The sequence below is a fragment of the Eurosta solidaginis genome, chromosome 4 (genome assembly GCF_040869045.1).
Source record: "Eurosta solidaginis isolate ZX-2024a chromosome 4, ASM4086904v1, whole genome shotgun sequence".
NCBI classification, from domain to species: domain Eukaryota; kingdom Metazoa; phylum Arthropoda; class Insecta; order Diptera; family Tephritidae; genus Eurosta; species Eurosta solidaginis.
The window spans coordinates 49641852-49659602 of record NC_090322.1 but is presented as its reverse complement, the minus strand read 5'-3'; the positions used below and the strand labels follow the sequence as shown (position 1 = coordinate 49659602).

The 17751-nt window shown below is 32.9% G+C and overlaps 1 protein-coding gene across 5 annotated transcripts in view; it reads left to right on the top strand.

The window, feature by feature from the left end:
* Positions 1-17751, top strand: part of Smr (Smrter) — a 512335-nt gene that overhangs the window by 411575 nt on the left and 83009 nt on the right. For all 5 annotated transcript variants that reach the window (XM_067781478.1, XM_067781480.1, XM_067781475.1 and 2 more), the window contains one exon: positions 2481-2899. In XM_067781478.1, coding sequence (XP_067637579.1) covers positions 2481-2899 — 419 coding nt within the window. The remainder of the gene's footprint in view (positions 1-2480; positions 2900-17751) is intronic.

Here is a 17751-nt window from a genome sequence, read left to right as displayed (position 1 = left end):
ATGTAAAAATGCCAAAAAAAGGTTTACGTATTTGAAAAAAAAACCGAAAATAAAAGAGTATAAACTTCATTGTGAATTCATACAAGTGAAAAACCTTTCTATTCCTCCATTGCCATACCTACCTGTCAAATAATAGCTGACAGGGAGAACGGCTGCCGCGAATGGCCAGAGAATGGAAGAAAGGTTTGTTGTTTGCTCGCGGTTATTAAATTGAAGTGCAATGAATTCCACATTTGTGTTACAAATCTGCTTTTCTTTTAAATGTGTATACAGAAAATCAGACTACATATTAATATTCATTTCTAAAATCAAGTTAATAGATTAAATTTGAGCAGCTAGTTATGTAAACATTTTAAAATATGTAAATAATGCAATATACCAGTCGTCTAAACAATTTTTTTGAAAAACATTATTGAGCAAATGATTTAAGTAATCGAACAGCGACTGAACAGGTGATCGAGGCTGTTTACTATTGTGAAGTTTTTTATCAAACATTCGCCACTTGAATGAATTCACAATGATTACCTTAAAGCTACCGAAAAATAAAAAAAATATAGGATATAACTAAACCTTAAAGTAAACAGAAAAAAATATTTAACTTAAAATGATTGTAATCAAATAAAAACCCGAATTTAAGTCAAAAAACACATATTTGAAGAAAATAAAATAAAGAAAAAAGTAGAAGAAAATAGTAATAAAATAGAAAAGTTTAGTTAGGTTCAAAGTTATAAAAAGAAAACAATAAATGAAAGGAAAAAAAGGGGAATTGAAGAACAAAAGAAACATTCAATAAAAGAACAAAACTAAAATAGAGAAATAATCCCAAAGGAGTAAACTAGAAGCAAAAAAAAAAATTATAATAATGAAAATATTAAAAAAAAAGTTTTTAACAAAAAGAAATTTAAATTTGAGAGTATTCAAAAATGTAAAATATAAAAACGCATAAAACTCAAGTAATTAATAAAAAATACAATGTATTATAAAAATAAAAAATATTAAAAATTTAAAACTAATAAAAAATAAGTATTCAAAATAAAAAAGTATTAAATAGAGAGTCATGTATGTGTCAGAAACAAAAAAATATCATGAAAAAAAAAGATAAAAAATGAAAAATCATATGGCATAAGAATAAAAAGTAGTAAAAATCAAAAAAAAGTATAGAAAAAAGAAAAAATTATAAAACCAAAGTACCTACATATAGAAAAAAGAAAAAACAAAATAAAACAAAAGTATAAAATAGAACAAACGTATATAAAAAGAAAAAAATAAAACAAAAACAAAAGTATAGAGAAAAGATAAAAATAAAATAAAATAAAAATTAAAAATATAAGAAAATAAAACTGAAGTATAGAAAAAAAAACAACAAAAGTAAGAAAAATAAAATAAAATAAAAATGTATGTTTGTTTAATGGTGTGTTCAGTTTATACTTATATTTAAGAATTCATGAGCTTAACACCGGCTTATAATAATTGAATTTCAATTATATGTTTTTTCTAAGAGAAACTGTGGTTAAAAGCTACTGCAGTTTCACCATGTGATTCACGGTTCGAATCCCGGTGAAACCTTTGATAACATTAAAAAATTGCCTGATGATGATTACGTTGGCGGTTTTCGAAATGGTCCATCGCAATATGCCAGTAAATGTTTCTTTCTTTTCAGTGTCTCTTAGAAAAAACATATAATTAAAATTCAATTATTATAAGCCGGTGTTAAGCTCATGAATTCTTAAATATAAGTATAAAATAAAAATTTAAGAAAAGAAAAAATAAAATTTAAACAAAAATAGAACTAAAAAATTGAAAAAAACAAATAATAAAGATAAAATTAAATAAATATAAAAAATATAAAAACTGAAAACTAAACTAAACCTAAAAAAATATATATAAAAAGTATTAATAATAAAAAAGTATGACAAAAAATATAATCGAAAAACTTAGCTACATGGCTTTCAAATACAATGTCAAAAATGACAAGTGTCAAAAGCAACATAATAGTCCAACACTCACAAGGGCAAAACTGACGGATTATTGTCACTTTGTGCAAATAGCGGAATAAGGAAAAAACTATCTGATGAACGAACCATCTCCGTGAAGTCGAATAGTCAATTACAACAAAAAAAAATCACATTATACCGGTTGATAAATTCGAAAGCCATCAAATTCTATATAAAATAAAAAAAATTTTAAATAAAAAAAAAAGAAAAAAAAATATAAAAATATTTAAAACAAATAAAAAAATCAAAAAGCGCTTTGTATTGCGGAAATGGTTTTCGAGTGTTAAAAAAAAAAAACAAAACAAAACAAAAAAATAACTAAAAAAAAAAAATAAAAAGAATAAATAAAAAAAAACTATAAAGTAATTAAAAAAGCATATTACTGAAGCTCTAGAAAATATAAAATTTTAATTGAAAAAAATAACGTATACCGAAAACTATATGAAATATATAATAATTTTTTATTATTCACTCTCTTTTTCACAGTGATCCAAAACGGAAGCGTCTTGACGTTACAACAAACTCAAATGCTTCTTCGACAAATTTCTCTTCAGCTATCACCTCCATCTCCTCCAACACAAATACAACAATCAACAGTAGCAACAGCAGCAACTCTTCTTCCTCCTCCATATTATCAAACTCCGTTATAAGTCCTCATACGCTTAGCGGTAATACTGCCAACAGCAACAATAACAACAATAGCAACGCAATGGATATGTTAATTGGTGCTGGCAAGGCGCCGGCAACAACAACAACCACAGGTGCAATAGCAACATCATATGTTGGTGTATCGCTGACAACAACATCAACAACAAAATGTGCAGCGACGCCAGCTGCTGTAGCAACAGCAACAGCACCAACAACAATTACAACGACTGAAGGCAATAATGCTATCGATGTTAAAGGTAAGTTGAACAAAATTAAAATTGATAACAACAACAAAAATATAATCACTTATTTATGCTCCCGCTTCAACGATAAAATTGTTAATTTTCTTGTGCTAATGAAAAGTTGATGCGGTAATTTTTATTCAACTGTTTTTTTTTTTTTAATGAAGACAATTGCAAAAGTAAAATACCTTATAATGAGCGGCGTTAATAAATGAAAATGCAACGGTAAATACCGTGAAACGATTGATTGGGTAAAAAACCGCCAGAGCATATTTCTTCAGCCGATAATGCATTTTATGTATGATTAACTGCAATGAGTGGAGATTTGTATAAATATGCATTAAGAGATTCAGGAAAAAGCACATATTTGCAAAGCAGTTTACTTTCTTTGGATTTTATCAAAAGGCCTGTCCACATACAGTAAAACCGCTTAAGTACTGCGACGTTTGAATTTATTATACGCTTAAGTGCTTTATTTTTCTACGCTATGTATATTTTGGCTAATCTTCTGAGAAATTGCTCCTTATAGTCTAAGAAAGATTCGAAATTTACTACCCTTGTATTATCGCTAGCGAGTAGTCTTGTCAATCTGCGTCCTTACCTCCAAAGGAAAACAAAATTTGTCGCAAAGCATAATTTAGAATTGAAATTTTGTCGAAGACCAGACAAGTCTAGTCGCAAATTTTATACGCCGCGAATGGTAATAGGGGCCTTATTCTTGTGTATTAGAGGAGTTAATTATATTTTATAGTTTTTTTTTTAATCACTGAGAAGGAATTGTTGCTGAATTAATTTAGATGTTTCATTCAATTTCACTCTACTACCAATTTACGGTTTCTGCTCGGGCGCCAACTAAAGGATTTCAAATCTATTTGAGTCGACTTGTCAAAAAAAAAAAAAAAAACAAAGAAGGTAGAACTTTTATTTGAGTTATTTATTATTGGATCCTTCACAGTTTTCCCATGAAATCTTAGCTTAGTTTTAATTGTAGAAGACTCCCTGAAGAAGATAGAAAATAACACCGAAACGCGTGGGAGGAAAAAGTAAGAACTTTTACTTTTGCTTCTACTAATCGGCCTAAAAGCTCCAACAAATGCAAGAGGAAAGTTTTAAAACCCACTATTTCCTTAAAAATCGGAGCAATTCTGACTATTTTAAGGTCATTTTCCACATTTAACATATACAATTTAACTTCCTAAAAGGTCAGTGTTCCTAGTTGCTGTATTAACGTGCGCTTTAGTGTATGCTCATTTCTGCTTCTTGCGGCAAACTTAACATTTTTAATTAAATTGACACTTTTTGACAGCAGGCCGACCAACCAATAAGTCCCTTTTTACCTCGTTCACCTTTAAGCTATCATATTCACATTGTTTCCGCACTTTTTTGCTGCTAATGGCTTTTTTGGTCTCCTTTACTGCTTTGCCGTCTATTCTCCCTGCTCCTGTATGTACTTCTGAACAACTAAGGTTTGAATGTTTTTGTGTAGATAGTCCTTAACTTTACTGAGTCCTTCGTGTAGAATCTGTAATACTTCCGGTGACTGCGTGCTTACAGCATATGTAGTTTGTCCGCGCCTAAAATAATGTTACGTACTCACCTCACAAGTATTTACAGTATGTCTAGGAGAAACGTAAATGGCCAAATTACAGTTTAGATATCAATTAAAGGCGCATCTCACATGCTGCTAATTAGGCTTACTTTGTAGGAAAATATCGAAAGTAGTTCACACAAAGTATTGAAAGTATTGGAAGACAAGTTAAAACTACGTCTCAAAACTCCTTGGAGGTAAAAATATCGTGCCAAGTTGTTATTATACCAATCTGCAAAAATATATCTGAAGAAATGGAAAACGGTCGTCACTAAATATCAAGTTAAAAGTGTTGTAGGCGAGAGCTTAAAAATCAAAAATTTGCAACGTAATTTGGTTCCCTTAATATACAGAGGTAACTCCTTCTTTTGGCAACTTAGGCAAACTTGTAGAATGGCAAGTTATCTCTTTTAACTCAGAGTTAATTTGAAAAATTGGTCAAACATGTATGAGTTAGCCCCTCTTGTCAGGTTAACTATGAGTTAAAAAGATATTTTTCTGTCCTGCAAGTGGCCTTTGTTGGTTTCGCCGATTGAAATGATGAACAACAGTTATGCACCCTTTTTTTGAGCTGGGGTGCATCTTAGAAAAAGGTTTTGACTTTTGTTAGTCGTGTAGTGCCATTCATCATTTTGATGAATAAAATTCACTAATTCACGTACTTACTGCCGTTTTTAGTGAGCTGAGTGTCACAAAAAGTTAAGAATCCCCGAAAACATACTTCTACTTGAAATACCGAAATTATTGTATTGTAATAAAAGAATTATGCGCGAAATCAGTAAAATGCAAATGCTTAACAGTTAACTAAATATGAGGCCTGCAGCCACAGATAGTGCCCGAGTTGTCCACAGCGATTGTAAGGCACACCTAATTCTGAGGCATAATGATATCGTGGTCTTCACAGGAAAGGCAGCACAAACTGCTGGTTGGACAGGAGTGCTTAATTCCAATGTAATTTCCCCCGCATCCAAGCCTGTGCGGTAAGATTGTAATTGCATGAGACTGATTGCAGTTCTACGCTATAGTGACGTACCAATGATGCCAAATTCTGAGTAATGAACGAAGGAGACACGGTTTCTCAAGGCCAAATTCACAGAAGAACAGCAGAAAACTTAAAATGCTCCAGAGAGAATGCTCGTAATGCGGTAAAGGAAACTACAGCTCCCCATCGTCTTTCAGCCAACGGCGCATGATAGGTATGCAGAAAAAATTAAGGGTAGCATTCTAAAGCAAGCGCCTCTCGCCAGGCGTAGAATATGTGCAAGAACTGTCTCATTGTGAACATGTTTTCCGATAAGAGCACATCTGAGCAGAACTGATAGTAGTTTAATTGACCGTATTGAACCTCAAAATTACATTTTACACGCCCACTAGAGACTACACTCTGGAAGCACTAGTACTAGGAAAAGATTGAAGGTAGAGCAACGCAAGGTTCAGTGTTTGATCGATCTCTGGAATGCTTCACACGTCCTCATGCTCCTTCTACGATTACAAAAGCTCACATTTCTATAAGAAAGACTGTGATAGTATATGAAAGGCAAAATTCCCTAGAAAAAATCTTTCTCAGTGTTACCCTGTTATTTGCTCATCTGCACCTAAAAGTATGCAACGATTAAGTTGCCTTTTGCTTGTTATGTCGCTTTTTTCCCGCTTTTTTTTAAATAACAAATATTACGGATACATATATTCACAGAGTTCATTTATTGCATAACTTAACTGAATATATATATTTATTTTTTTATTTTCTTTTCTTTTACCCATAACGCACCACTTCCGCCTGTTTGTATGCAGCGCTGTCGCCACAAACCATTGTTTCTTTTTGTTGCATATTTTTTATGCGATTTCTTTTGTTTGTTAACGTAACGGCTAGCGGAAAGCGCGGACATTTTCGTGCGCGTTTTTCTTCATTTTATCTTTTTGTTTATAATTCTTATTTTATTTTTGTTTTAAAAATCGAAACCCTGTATCGAGTTCAGTTATTATTGAATATTGTTGAAATGGTTTGGCTGCTGCAAACCCAGCCGCCGTTTTCAGTGAACAATATGTAGGTATACACTTTTACATATTAGTTGCAAATTATCTCGCAATAAGAAAATCTTGTGTTTTCCTATAACTAGTCGATCAACAATCCTTTCTCCATGTTCGAAAAACAAAATGAAAATGGGCGCGAGTATATATATATATATCTTCTGCTCATCTCGACATCCAACCGTTAAGTTTCCAACCGAACGATACATATATTTTTGGACTTCGGCCCAGTGGAGAGTTCAAAACAAACATCAAAGAAATTTATAGTTCAAACACTGATGGGAAAGCAGTAACTAGTGATAAAAATTTCTGGTTCAGAATTAAAGTTCCAAATAAGAACTAATTCGATAGTAACTAGATTGTCTTTAGTTCGGCGGCCGACGTGGTGTGATGGTATCGTGCTCCGCCTACCACACCGAAGATCCTGGGCTCTCGCCCCGGGCAAAGCAACATCAAAATTTTAGAAACAAGGTTTTTCAATTAGAAGAACATTTTTCTAAGCGGGGTCGTCCCTCGGCAGTGTTTGGCAAACAATTCGAGTGTATTTCTGTCATGAAAAGCTCTCAGTGAAAACTCATCTGCCTTGCTAAAACAAGAACGTCCCGTCCCGCCAATTTGTAGGAAAAATTAAAAGGGGCACGACCCAAATTGTAAGAGAAGATAAGCTCGGCCTAAAATCTCTTCGGAGGTTATCGCGCCTTACATTTATTTTATTATGTAGCGGGGGACAATTTCCAGTGCCTAGGACATCGCCATTTTAAAGTCGCCCGTTTAATGCATGTAGAAGACATTGAAGGCGTACTACTAATGATTCCGAGTGCACTAGAAACAGGAAAGTTAATATCCACCATCGTTCTCAAATTATTCTTTCTCAGATCCTTTGAAGAATTTAAAGATCTCAAGGTAACATCCACCATCATTCGAGAATCGTATCTTCAAACTTTAAGAAAGCTAAAGTTTTCAAGTTCATCTTCAACATCACTTTTCAACTATTCTTCAACATCTCATTCATTTTGAGAAATTTATAGTTGTAGTTGATCTCAAGCATTTTTAAATGAGATAGATAATATAGCCTAGAAGTTTCAGTTTCAGTGGTGGAATTCAACTGCAGGAGTGACAGTGCTTGAACGAAAATGACGATTTCAATAATTCTAAGTATACAAAAGTTTTTGTTTTTAGTTGGTTTGATTTGCTGCTGGGTTTAGTTTCCTACAAACATGTGAATATAAGTATGCCTCTCATGCATCACCTGTAGCAAGCTACAATCTTCGGTCCACGCATCAATTGTCCAACGGCAATTGCTTGCATTTATGCATTTCCTCCATTAGCATGCATGTACAGCGCTTTTTTAATGTATGCGTTTTCATGTATGTGTCTGTGTGCAGATGAAGTTCGAAAAAAATGTGGAAAAAATATATGTTAAGGTAGAAGAAATCCAGTTGACATCGAAACGATTTACCGTGCTATGCACTCATGCACAACTCAAGCCCCCTTCGGTACAACATTTGCACACCCATGCACATGCAACAAGAAATTCTATGTGCATATGTATGTATGCCCGGTACAACAAGCAATTAACTCACTTTCCACATTTGCTGCAATATTGAGGCAAAAAAATAAAAAATATGGCATCGACTGTTGCTTTTTGCACTTTGCGCCTGTGCGTTCCCCACTCACGTTAGCTTCCCGCATACGTCCTGCTCTACCGCTGTGCAGTGCCAAAATGCAACAGCGGAAATGGTAAATTTAAATTGTCTCTTTAAATAAAATAAAAAAATTCATGAATGCATACATACATAATCCCCTTGCAGCTGGCGTGGGCGGCAGTTTAGCTGAAAGAAACGTTGCATACTTTTTGGCGCAATTCAAAATGAAATTTCTGCACCAATTTTTATTTGCTCCGTTTTTAAAGCGACAAAATTCATTGCGCATGCTAGCAAAAATGTTTTAATTAACTGAATTTTACTGCAGTGAAATGAAAAAATCTAACAAAAAACAAAAAAAAAAAAAAAAAATGTGTGCTACAAATAAACTACAAAATGCAAAAAAAATGTTAAATAAAAAAAAGCAAATATTTTTTACTATGTAGTAAAATTTAATTGCTGTCGCAAGCACACATAGCTGCTGTTTTATTTTTGTTGTCGAGAAGAATTTGCTAACAATTGAAATATTGATTCTGTTCAGCAGTTAACATATTTTTGTGGATTGTTTTGTATGTTTAATAGGAGAAGTATTCTAAGCAGTGCTTTATTTTCATTGTGTTTTTTCGTACGTCAAAAATGAGTAAAGATTGCGCATATTTTCAGTTTTTGTATTAATATTACTTCAAATATTTAAATAGAAAAAACTTTATTTCTATAATATTTAAAGGGCATTAGCAATTTTTTACAATTTTTTTCCTGCATTTTTGCTGATAATAACGGTTGTGCGTACTTTTTCTTTGTTAATATTGACACAAAAAATTCAATTATTTATTTTTAATTAAAATATCTTTTTTTAATTTTCAAATTTGTCTGTTTCTAAGTTTTCAAAAATCTCAGTACGAAAGCTTCTGAATAATTTTTTTTGTTTTTAATTTTATTCGGTTTTGCTATTCGTTATATTTCATTCCGCACGAATATCAACTTCGGTAAACACTTACAATTTTATTTACAAAATATTTAAAAATAATCAAAAAAAAAGTTCTATCTGAAATTTTTTGATTTTAATTTTTTTAAGTAGACCAACTGCATTTGAAAGTTATTAGCTTTTTTTGTTTTGCAAGTGTTAAAATAAAATTAAAAAAATAGTTAACTATTTACATATTTTACTAAAAAATTGATTTAAAAAGCCTCTAGCTTTCAAGTTTTGTGTTATTTTTTGCAAATGCATATTAAAAAAAAAACAAATTTAAAAATTTTTATTTTTTTTAGTAAATATGTTCATATGTTCGCAAAATTTGCTTTAAAAAATGTGCTTTATTTTTAATATTTAAATTTTAAAATGAAAAAAAAAACAAATTAAAAAGTTTTAATTAATTTTTAAAATTTTTTATTTTTTAAAATTTGTTTGATGAGAATAATGATTTCGTTCATTTATCGATACGTATCACTAGTTAGAAATGCATTCGCAGACTCTCAAGTTTAAAAAGTCGAAGAAAAATGTATCAAAATTAATGTTTTTATTTACAAATAAAATTTCAAAAAAATTTTAGTTAATGCAGATAAAATTTGTTTTCCATACATTTTTATACTTTAATTCTTATATTGAAAATTTTGAATACAAAAAATGTTAATTCTTATTTCTTGTATTATTTTTATACGAATATTTTATTTCATAGTTTGTTTGTTGAGAGTATTGATTTGATTGAATATTGAAATTAACAATACAATTAAATTTTTGTTTACATTGAAGCTGTTGTCTAGGAAGTTTTTTTATTTTTTCAAATACCTTTAGATTGAAAAAAAATATTTGCTTTATATTTTTTATCAATTTCGTATTTCAAAATAACTTTTTCGTAAATTTTTTCGTTTCAATTATTTAAACATATAGAAAATGTCGATTAAACGGTTTGCCCTTGTTCAATTTAATTTGCCTATTTCTAAAATACATTTGGCCTTTTCAATTTAATTTGCATATTTCTGAAATACATTTGCCCTTTTCTCAAATTAATTTGTCCTTTTTCTCAAATACAGTTGGAAAAGTGTAGACGATATATTTAGAATAATTTTTTTCCGCACGAAGCCACTTCTTAAAATGAAAACAAGAATTTCAAATTAGTTTTGTATGTATATTTAAAAGCTTTTGAATTTTTCAATTTTTTATAGAGAATGCCCCACATTGTTCGCATCGTTGAAATTGCATTGAAATGGGCCTCAAGCGCTGCCGCTTCTGCTTTCACATGCAGTTAGTGTTGCTTGTTAGTCGCATTTTAGGCGCATTGAAATACATATATTTGCAACATACTCAAATACGGATTTTTATGCCATTCTCATATATGTACATGTATGCATCAACGTATTGCACCCCTCTTCTACACAATACGTCTCATAAATAATTCACTGATTGGTTTTTTGTGTTGCCACAAACTCCCTCTCAATTGAATTTCCAATATTAATTTTTTTTCTCACACTACACGTTTAATGCTTTTTAATTGATGTTAATGACTTTTTGATAACATTTTGGCGCATATATACATTTTTTTGCGACATCAAGTGCAAATGTTATAATTTTTTTGTTTCTAATTTCATATTTCTAAATTGTCGTTTTTTTTGCCTGCTTTGTTGTCACCTTTGAATTAGTAAACTGTAGTTTTTTTTATAAAATTAGTTCACTTGCGTGTGTTTAATTAATTTTTAAACCAGTTTTTTTTGTTGACTTAGTTGTTAAGTATAATTAATTTAAAAAAGTTGCGTTTTAAGTAGATATGTTTATTTTTTTAAATTTAGTTCTTGGTTCTTTTGTTATTTCGCTTAAAATTCTACAACTCATTTATTAATATTTTTTATTTATGACAGACAAAATTACCTCTCGTTGTAGATTTATTTTCTGAAAATATTTATAACTAGATGCTCGTCGTTGTATGAGGCTTCGCCAGGCAGTAACAAGGAAAAATATATAATTGTTTTCTTTTTTTAGCGACGAAGACACACCCCGAAAGTTTTGGGAGAATTATCCATAACGATGATCCTTCGCAAAATATCAATATGGTACGTTCGTGATATGAGTACCATTAAAGTACTAGCTGAACCATCTCGGGATCTTGATATGATTACATTGAACCTTTTAGATCTGTGGATTTTAGTCGCCTTCCACAATAGACATGCCTACCGCGAGATTATTCTAAGTCCCTCAACCCGCTGAAATAACGTAATATGTGTTCTTTGTTTCAGTTTAGATTTCTACCAATGTTTCAAAGAACAAAGCATACAATTAATTAGTCCACAGTGCGAGCTATCACTATTTCTAATTAAGCCAGAGGTCGCCAGCTGGTGAACTAATTAATCGCGCTCACTTCGAATTTATTGTCTCTTTCCTTTAGTAGTCGCTTAAGAAGCAGAGTAGCAATATCGAGGTTGTTGTTTATTTCCGTATTTCAAAGAACATATTTTGCAAACAAACGCTCATGCGCAGAATGTTTTAATTGTTTCAAATTATTTTTGGAGTGTCAGCAAACATACGTGCATACATCTTGCCTCGTTGCTCGTTATTCATCGACTAATCACTGCCACTACGATGATTTTACTCTTACCAACACAGCCACAGTTTCAATTTTGACAACCCCTGAGTTAAACTTTTAAATTCAAACACCATACGCAAAGCTTCTTGCTCATCTTTTTAGCTATAACATCCGCAATTTCTCAGCTGATTCCTCCCTTTTTGAAGCTGTGCGACTTTCCTTAAGTTACACTATCGTATATAAATCAAATAGAAGAAAGTTTTTCTAAGCGGGTCGCTCCTCGGAAGTGATTTGGCAAACAAAGTGTATTTCTGCCATGAAGAGCTTCTCAGTGAAAATTCATCTGCCTTGCAGATGACGTTTGGAGTCGATATAAAACATGTAGGTCCCGGCCGGCCAATTTGTAGAGAAAATTAAAAAAGCACGGCGCAAATTGGAAGAGAAGCTCTGCTTAAAATCTCTCCGGAAATTATCGCGTCTTGCATTTATTTATTTATATACATAAATCGAATTAATTACAAGCCTTAGTAGCATATTTTTGACACACAAGCTCATCAACAATAACTGCTAGGGCTATATGCTTATAAGCATATGCTTAGTATAATAAAAATACAGATTTCCTTGGTTGGCTTTTGTCATTGCCAAATAATTTGATATGTAACCAATTCTCCGTGGAACATTTTTCATTAAACGGCTCAATTATCTTCCATGAAAGGAAATATTTTTTTAAATGCCATAATTTATGAAACAGTTTTTGTATTAGCGGTATTGGCCTCTTAGCCTCATTGGAGGATAGTAAAGGACTGTAGGGAGATCTAAAGATTGTAATACATTCAGTTGCTCAATGAGCAGGTGTGTTCCTCTTTAATTTTATATTAGCGCTGCATTTTTATTTGAAAATCGGAAATATACTTTTAGGCGCATGCAAAATTAGTGCAGACTACAAATAAATCAGCTTTCCAGTGAAGGATGGATTTTATGAAGTGCTTTTGGGCATTATTCGTTTATTTACCTTATGGCGTGCCTAATAATACAATGATGTTTTTTATTTCTATGTACAGTGATAACCTGGCCGTAGCGCCATCTGTTCAGCTTAGAGTTTTCACTTCTATATAAAAAGCTTTCCCGCAAAAAGCTTTGTATGGCAGGGTTTTCTAAATTTAAAATTAATTTTAAAACAGTTTGCCGGTTTGTTTTTTTAACTTAAATTTCTGCAATGCAATTCTGAAATTTAAATAATTTCAAAAGCAAGCTCCTCTAAATTTGAATTATGTTGTTATACTGCAAATAGTTGCGTTGCCTTCTTCCTCCCACCCCACTATTTCTATTTCAACCTGTTCTGCTCTTTTACTTTTTCTCCATCCCTGCCTTTTCGTTTCTCACGATATTCATTTATTACGAACCAACCCCCTAATTTGGTTTTTGTTGGCACTTTTTACGTCGCTTTGTCTTCTTTTCTTCGTATGCGTTAATTAGACTGTATTCAATTAAAATTTTATAGTAAAATGTTGAGCTGCACTTGTGGCATTTTCCTGTGGATAACTTTTGGTTAGTCCACCCACCATATTTGAAGTGTCCTCAAATCCGTTGTGGCTTAGTTAGTTTTTTATTTTGTTTTTTTATTTCTTGTCGCATTCCTCCTTCAACTCTCCTCGGTGCACTTGTTTACGTTTGTTAGGCGCAAATAAGCCTATAATTATTTCAAATATTATTTTTGTTGTGAACGTACGCATTCTAAGAAGTGACGCTCCATGCTTTATATGCATTTTTAGGCTGAGAGGCTATGAGATGTGAAAAAAAAGTAATGTGCGAAAAATAAATGATTTGTAGAAAACATTTTTAATAATAACAAGTAGGACTGATAAGATGTAATCCTAATAAGTAACTTCTCTTTGTAAACTTGATGATAAGTCATGAAATGAACCCAGAATAAACTGGGATTTCCGTGCATTTCTAATCGATCTGAAAAGCTTTTGCGTGTAGCATATTTTTAGGCGCCTGTAGACGTTTTACTTTAGCAGAGCAGGAGCAGAGGAAGCTCTATGTATATTGGAACGATTTTCCGTATACCCTTGTCAAATTTTGTTTGGAGGCAGACCAGTTTCAGCTTTGTGCCATCTTCAGTGTAATTTTTCGTTCTTACAGAAAGATGGTAAAACGCCGAAGACAGTTTGTCTTTAAAGAAAATTTAATTAGGGTTGGTGGAAAATCTTTCCAAAAAATATTAATAATCAAGCCTACGGAATATCAACAAAACAAAATGGTGTGTTGGTAGCGTGCTTCGCATACCACACGGAAGTTTATGGGTTCAAGTCCCAGGCAAAGCAAGATCAAAAATTAAGAAACACGTTTTTTTCACTTAGAAACAAATTTTCTAAGGGGAGTCGCCCCTCGGCAGTGGTTTGGCAAACGATCTCAGTGAAAATTCATCTCCTTTCATCTGCTCGGAGTCGGCATTAAATATGTGGGAACTACGTGCAGTCCATTTGTAGAAGAACTGAAAAGAAGAACGGCACAAATTGAAAGAGAAGCTCAGCCTAAATCTCTTCGAAGGTAAATCGCGTCAAGTATTTTTTTTTTAAGATTAGGTTAAGTTTAAGAGTGTGTGCATGGGAATTTCCGGCACTTCCACTCTGAGAAACTTTTATCCATTGCGTGTGCCCCCAGTGAGTGCCAGATGGCGGCAAATTCGTCCAAAAAGATTACTTCCTGATGGCCCTCAACGTACCACTTGCTTCCCCTGATGAACTTAATAAGGAGTGAAATATCCCCCTTCCCAACCGCTGCCAGACTGTCGAAAAAACGTGCCCCCGGAAATCTGAGTCATCTTTTGTTTGCAGTCCTGAACATCGGCGGAGAAAAATGAATCAACTCCCGTTCCTCCTCATTCTGACAGTTTCTGCAGAGAGAGCTTGTTGGCATATGCCACCGTCGGAGCATCGGTGCTATTTCGCAAATACTTGTAAGACACTGCATGAGTCAGAAAGTCGGTACTACTGAATATATTCCTGCTGCAGCTCGATTTTCCATTTTCGAGCGTGTCTGTCTAGATTTTCGGTCTAGATTGTAATGTCCCTACCATTGGCTAGGCCTTCCTCCCATTCCTCCCTTGAAGAATATCTGTTGTGTATGTTCTACACCTGAAAGTCAAAAACTGCTGTGATATGGTCGGTGTCCTACGTTAAGTCAGTTGTGATTCCGTTTAATTAACCCCTTGTCATATAATCTAATATCGTCGCGTGTCCGTATTTAGTTGATTACCACATGTTGAATTCTTTTAAACGTAGAGTACCTTTTGTGGCAAATCCCTGCACGAATACTTGCAGAGGCATCAAGTGAAAAATTACGTTTAACCCTTCCTGAAGTGCGCTGCTCACTGCGCCTCATATACCTAGACATGCTAGCCTTTGCACCTTCCCAAACCTTTGTTCATTGCTCTTTTTGTCTAGCGCCTCCCACCAGACAAGAGCTCCGTACATTGGTATCAGTCGAATGGACTATGTTGTACATGCCATTGATGATATGCGGTGGCAGCCCCCGGTTTCTCCCCAAAGCCTTTTTGCCGGTGTAGTATGCTGCCAGTGCGTTCTTTGATCTCACCTCAAGGTTCCTTTTCCAGCTTAATTTGGAATCGAGTATCATGCTAAGATATTTGGCTTCAGGTGAGAGATTTATCGTTGTGCCTTAAAAAAAAAAAATGTAAGGCGCGATAACCTCCGAAGAGATTTTAGGCCGAGCTTCTCTTCCAATTTGCGTCGTGCTCCTCTTGATTTTTCCTACAAATTGGCCGGACGGGACCTACATGTTTTATGCCGACTCCGAACGGCATTGCAAGGCAGATGAGTTTTCAGTGAGAGCTTTTCATGGCAGAAATACATTCGGAGCGCTTGCCAAACACTGCCTTTTAGTCTCAGTAAAGAAGGGAATTTTTGTTTTTTTGATGACAAGTTCCGTTTTTATTAGTTTTACCCCCAACCCGTTTTGCCCTGGCCATCGTGAAATACTGCAAAGTACCGTATCCAAGAGCTCGCCAATCATTGGCAGAAGTTCGACCGTGATCAGAATCACTATGTTGTCGGCGACTACCCTCTTTTCTTTCGCCCTAAAGATTTCTAAAATTTTATTAACTACCAGTATCCAAATAACAGGTGATGTCACGCCGCCCTGAGGTGTACCCCTGGTAGCAATTTTACAAACTGAGACATCTCCTAAAGATGCATTGGCGACCCTAATTATGAGCATAGAATCGATATATGCACCTATAGGGTCTTGAGTTTTATGTAGTATAAGTGCCATACAGATGGCCTTCGTTTGAACGTTGTTGAAGGCATCTTCAAAGCCGAGCACTGCTGTCTAGGTGGATTTTACTGTGTAAAATGTACCCAATTATCACAAAACTTTATTAACAAAACTGTTTGACAGCATAAACTTTTCACTTAGTTTACCAAATTTTACAGGAATATTTTTTACTTGAGAAGCAAATTGTAAACATAAGAATTAGAAATAATGCGACGGTAGGTGTCGAGCGTTGCAATGTTGGGTAAGTTGCTAGCTTACTCAATAAGTCTCAGTGTAACGATCTAGCCGGTTTCTACAAGTAACTATTATTTTATTAGAAGACGGAATTTCAAATATATATATATATGTAAAGCAGAGGTCGGCAGCTAGTGAAATAATTATTCGCGTTTACTTCAAACATGTTATAGTTCTCTTGCATTTACATTGGAGGAGTCTGTTGTTTATTTCAGTTGCGAGTTAACAAATATGCGTGCATATGTCTTGCCTGTTGCTCGCTAATCAACGACTACACTATCACCACTACGATGGTAATACTCTTACCAATATAGTCACAGTATCAATTTTGGTGATTACTGCTCTAAAGTGAGGTTAAAGTAGACGACCAAACCGATGCACAGTGGACCGAAATTGAAAAGTTGGGACTTAGGACTTTAAATGTACATTTTCATATTCTGTGATATTTTTCCATAATTTATTGTTATATAATATTTTTTTAAAAAAGTTATGACACTTATAGTAACCGGGTTTCATATCGACATACCCTAACGAGCATATGTGTACATCTAGGTGTTTTTTCCAATTTCCAGCAATTTTGGCTTCACTAAAATAATTTTTATTATTTCTCAATAAAAATATGTATCAAAGTCTAACCCAGAAGCTTTCAATTTTATTTTAAAAATGTGTTCAACATTCGCGAAAACTCGCCCAATCTTAGAGGATATAATTTTAATTGGGTACGAATATACATACTACATATGAAACGCAACCTTTACTTAAAATAATAAAAATAGTTTTTTTTTGCTGTTTTTTTTTGGTCATAATATGTATATTTGGAGATTTCATGGACTATTGACCGATCGAATAATTTTTGCTTTTAATTACTCTTTTGGTACTAACGAACAAGCTGGATCAGCATCATATAAACAAAAAAAAAAAAATTAACTAACAAGCTGGAATAGCTAAATTTTTGATTTGAACCTTTTTTGGATTGTTAAATGTAAATTCAATACAAAAAAATTAAATGTATAATATTATTTATCAAATATTTTTTTTAAATATTACCCAGAATTAAAAAGTGGTTCGCAATATAAATATAAAAACAAAAGACAAAAAAATATTTTTGTTTTTAAATTCTACCCTAAATTAAAAAGTGATTCGTAATACTAAAAAAAAAAACAAAAAACAAATAATAAAAAAAAAAATAAAAATAAAAACGCGATCCTTGTCGAACCATGAAACTGAGTACATTGCATAGTATATAACCCTAACTATATAAATAAATTAATCAAGTTTTGAGGAAATGTGAGGAAAATGAGTTAACGGTAAAATGTGATTTATTTATCCCATACATAAAATTTTTTTATTTGATATAACTTTTTTGTTTAAGACTTTATGAAAAAATACTCATATTAAAAAACGTCATGTAATGAAACTTAAAATCGATCCCCATCAAAGTTTTTGTGTTATTTACTAATATTTTTTTCATTTCCTTAAGTCCACTGAAGGGCAAATCCAGACCACTGTGTGTACAGACAGCAGCGCGGTGTTATATCAACTTATTTCCGATTTGTTTAT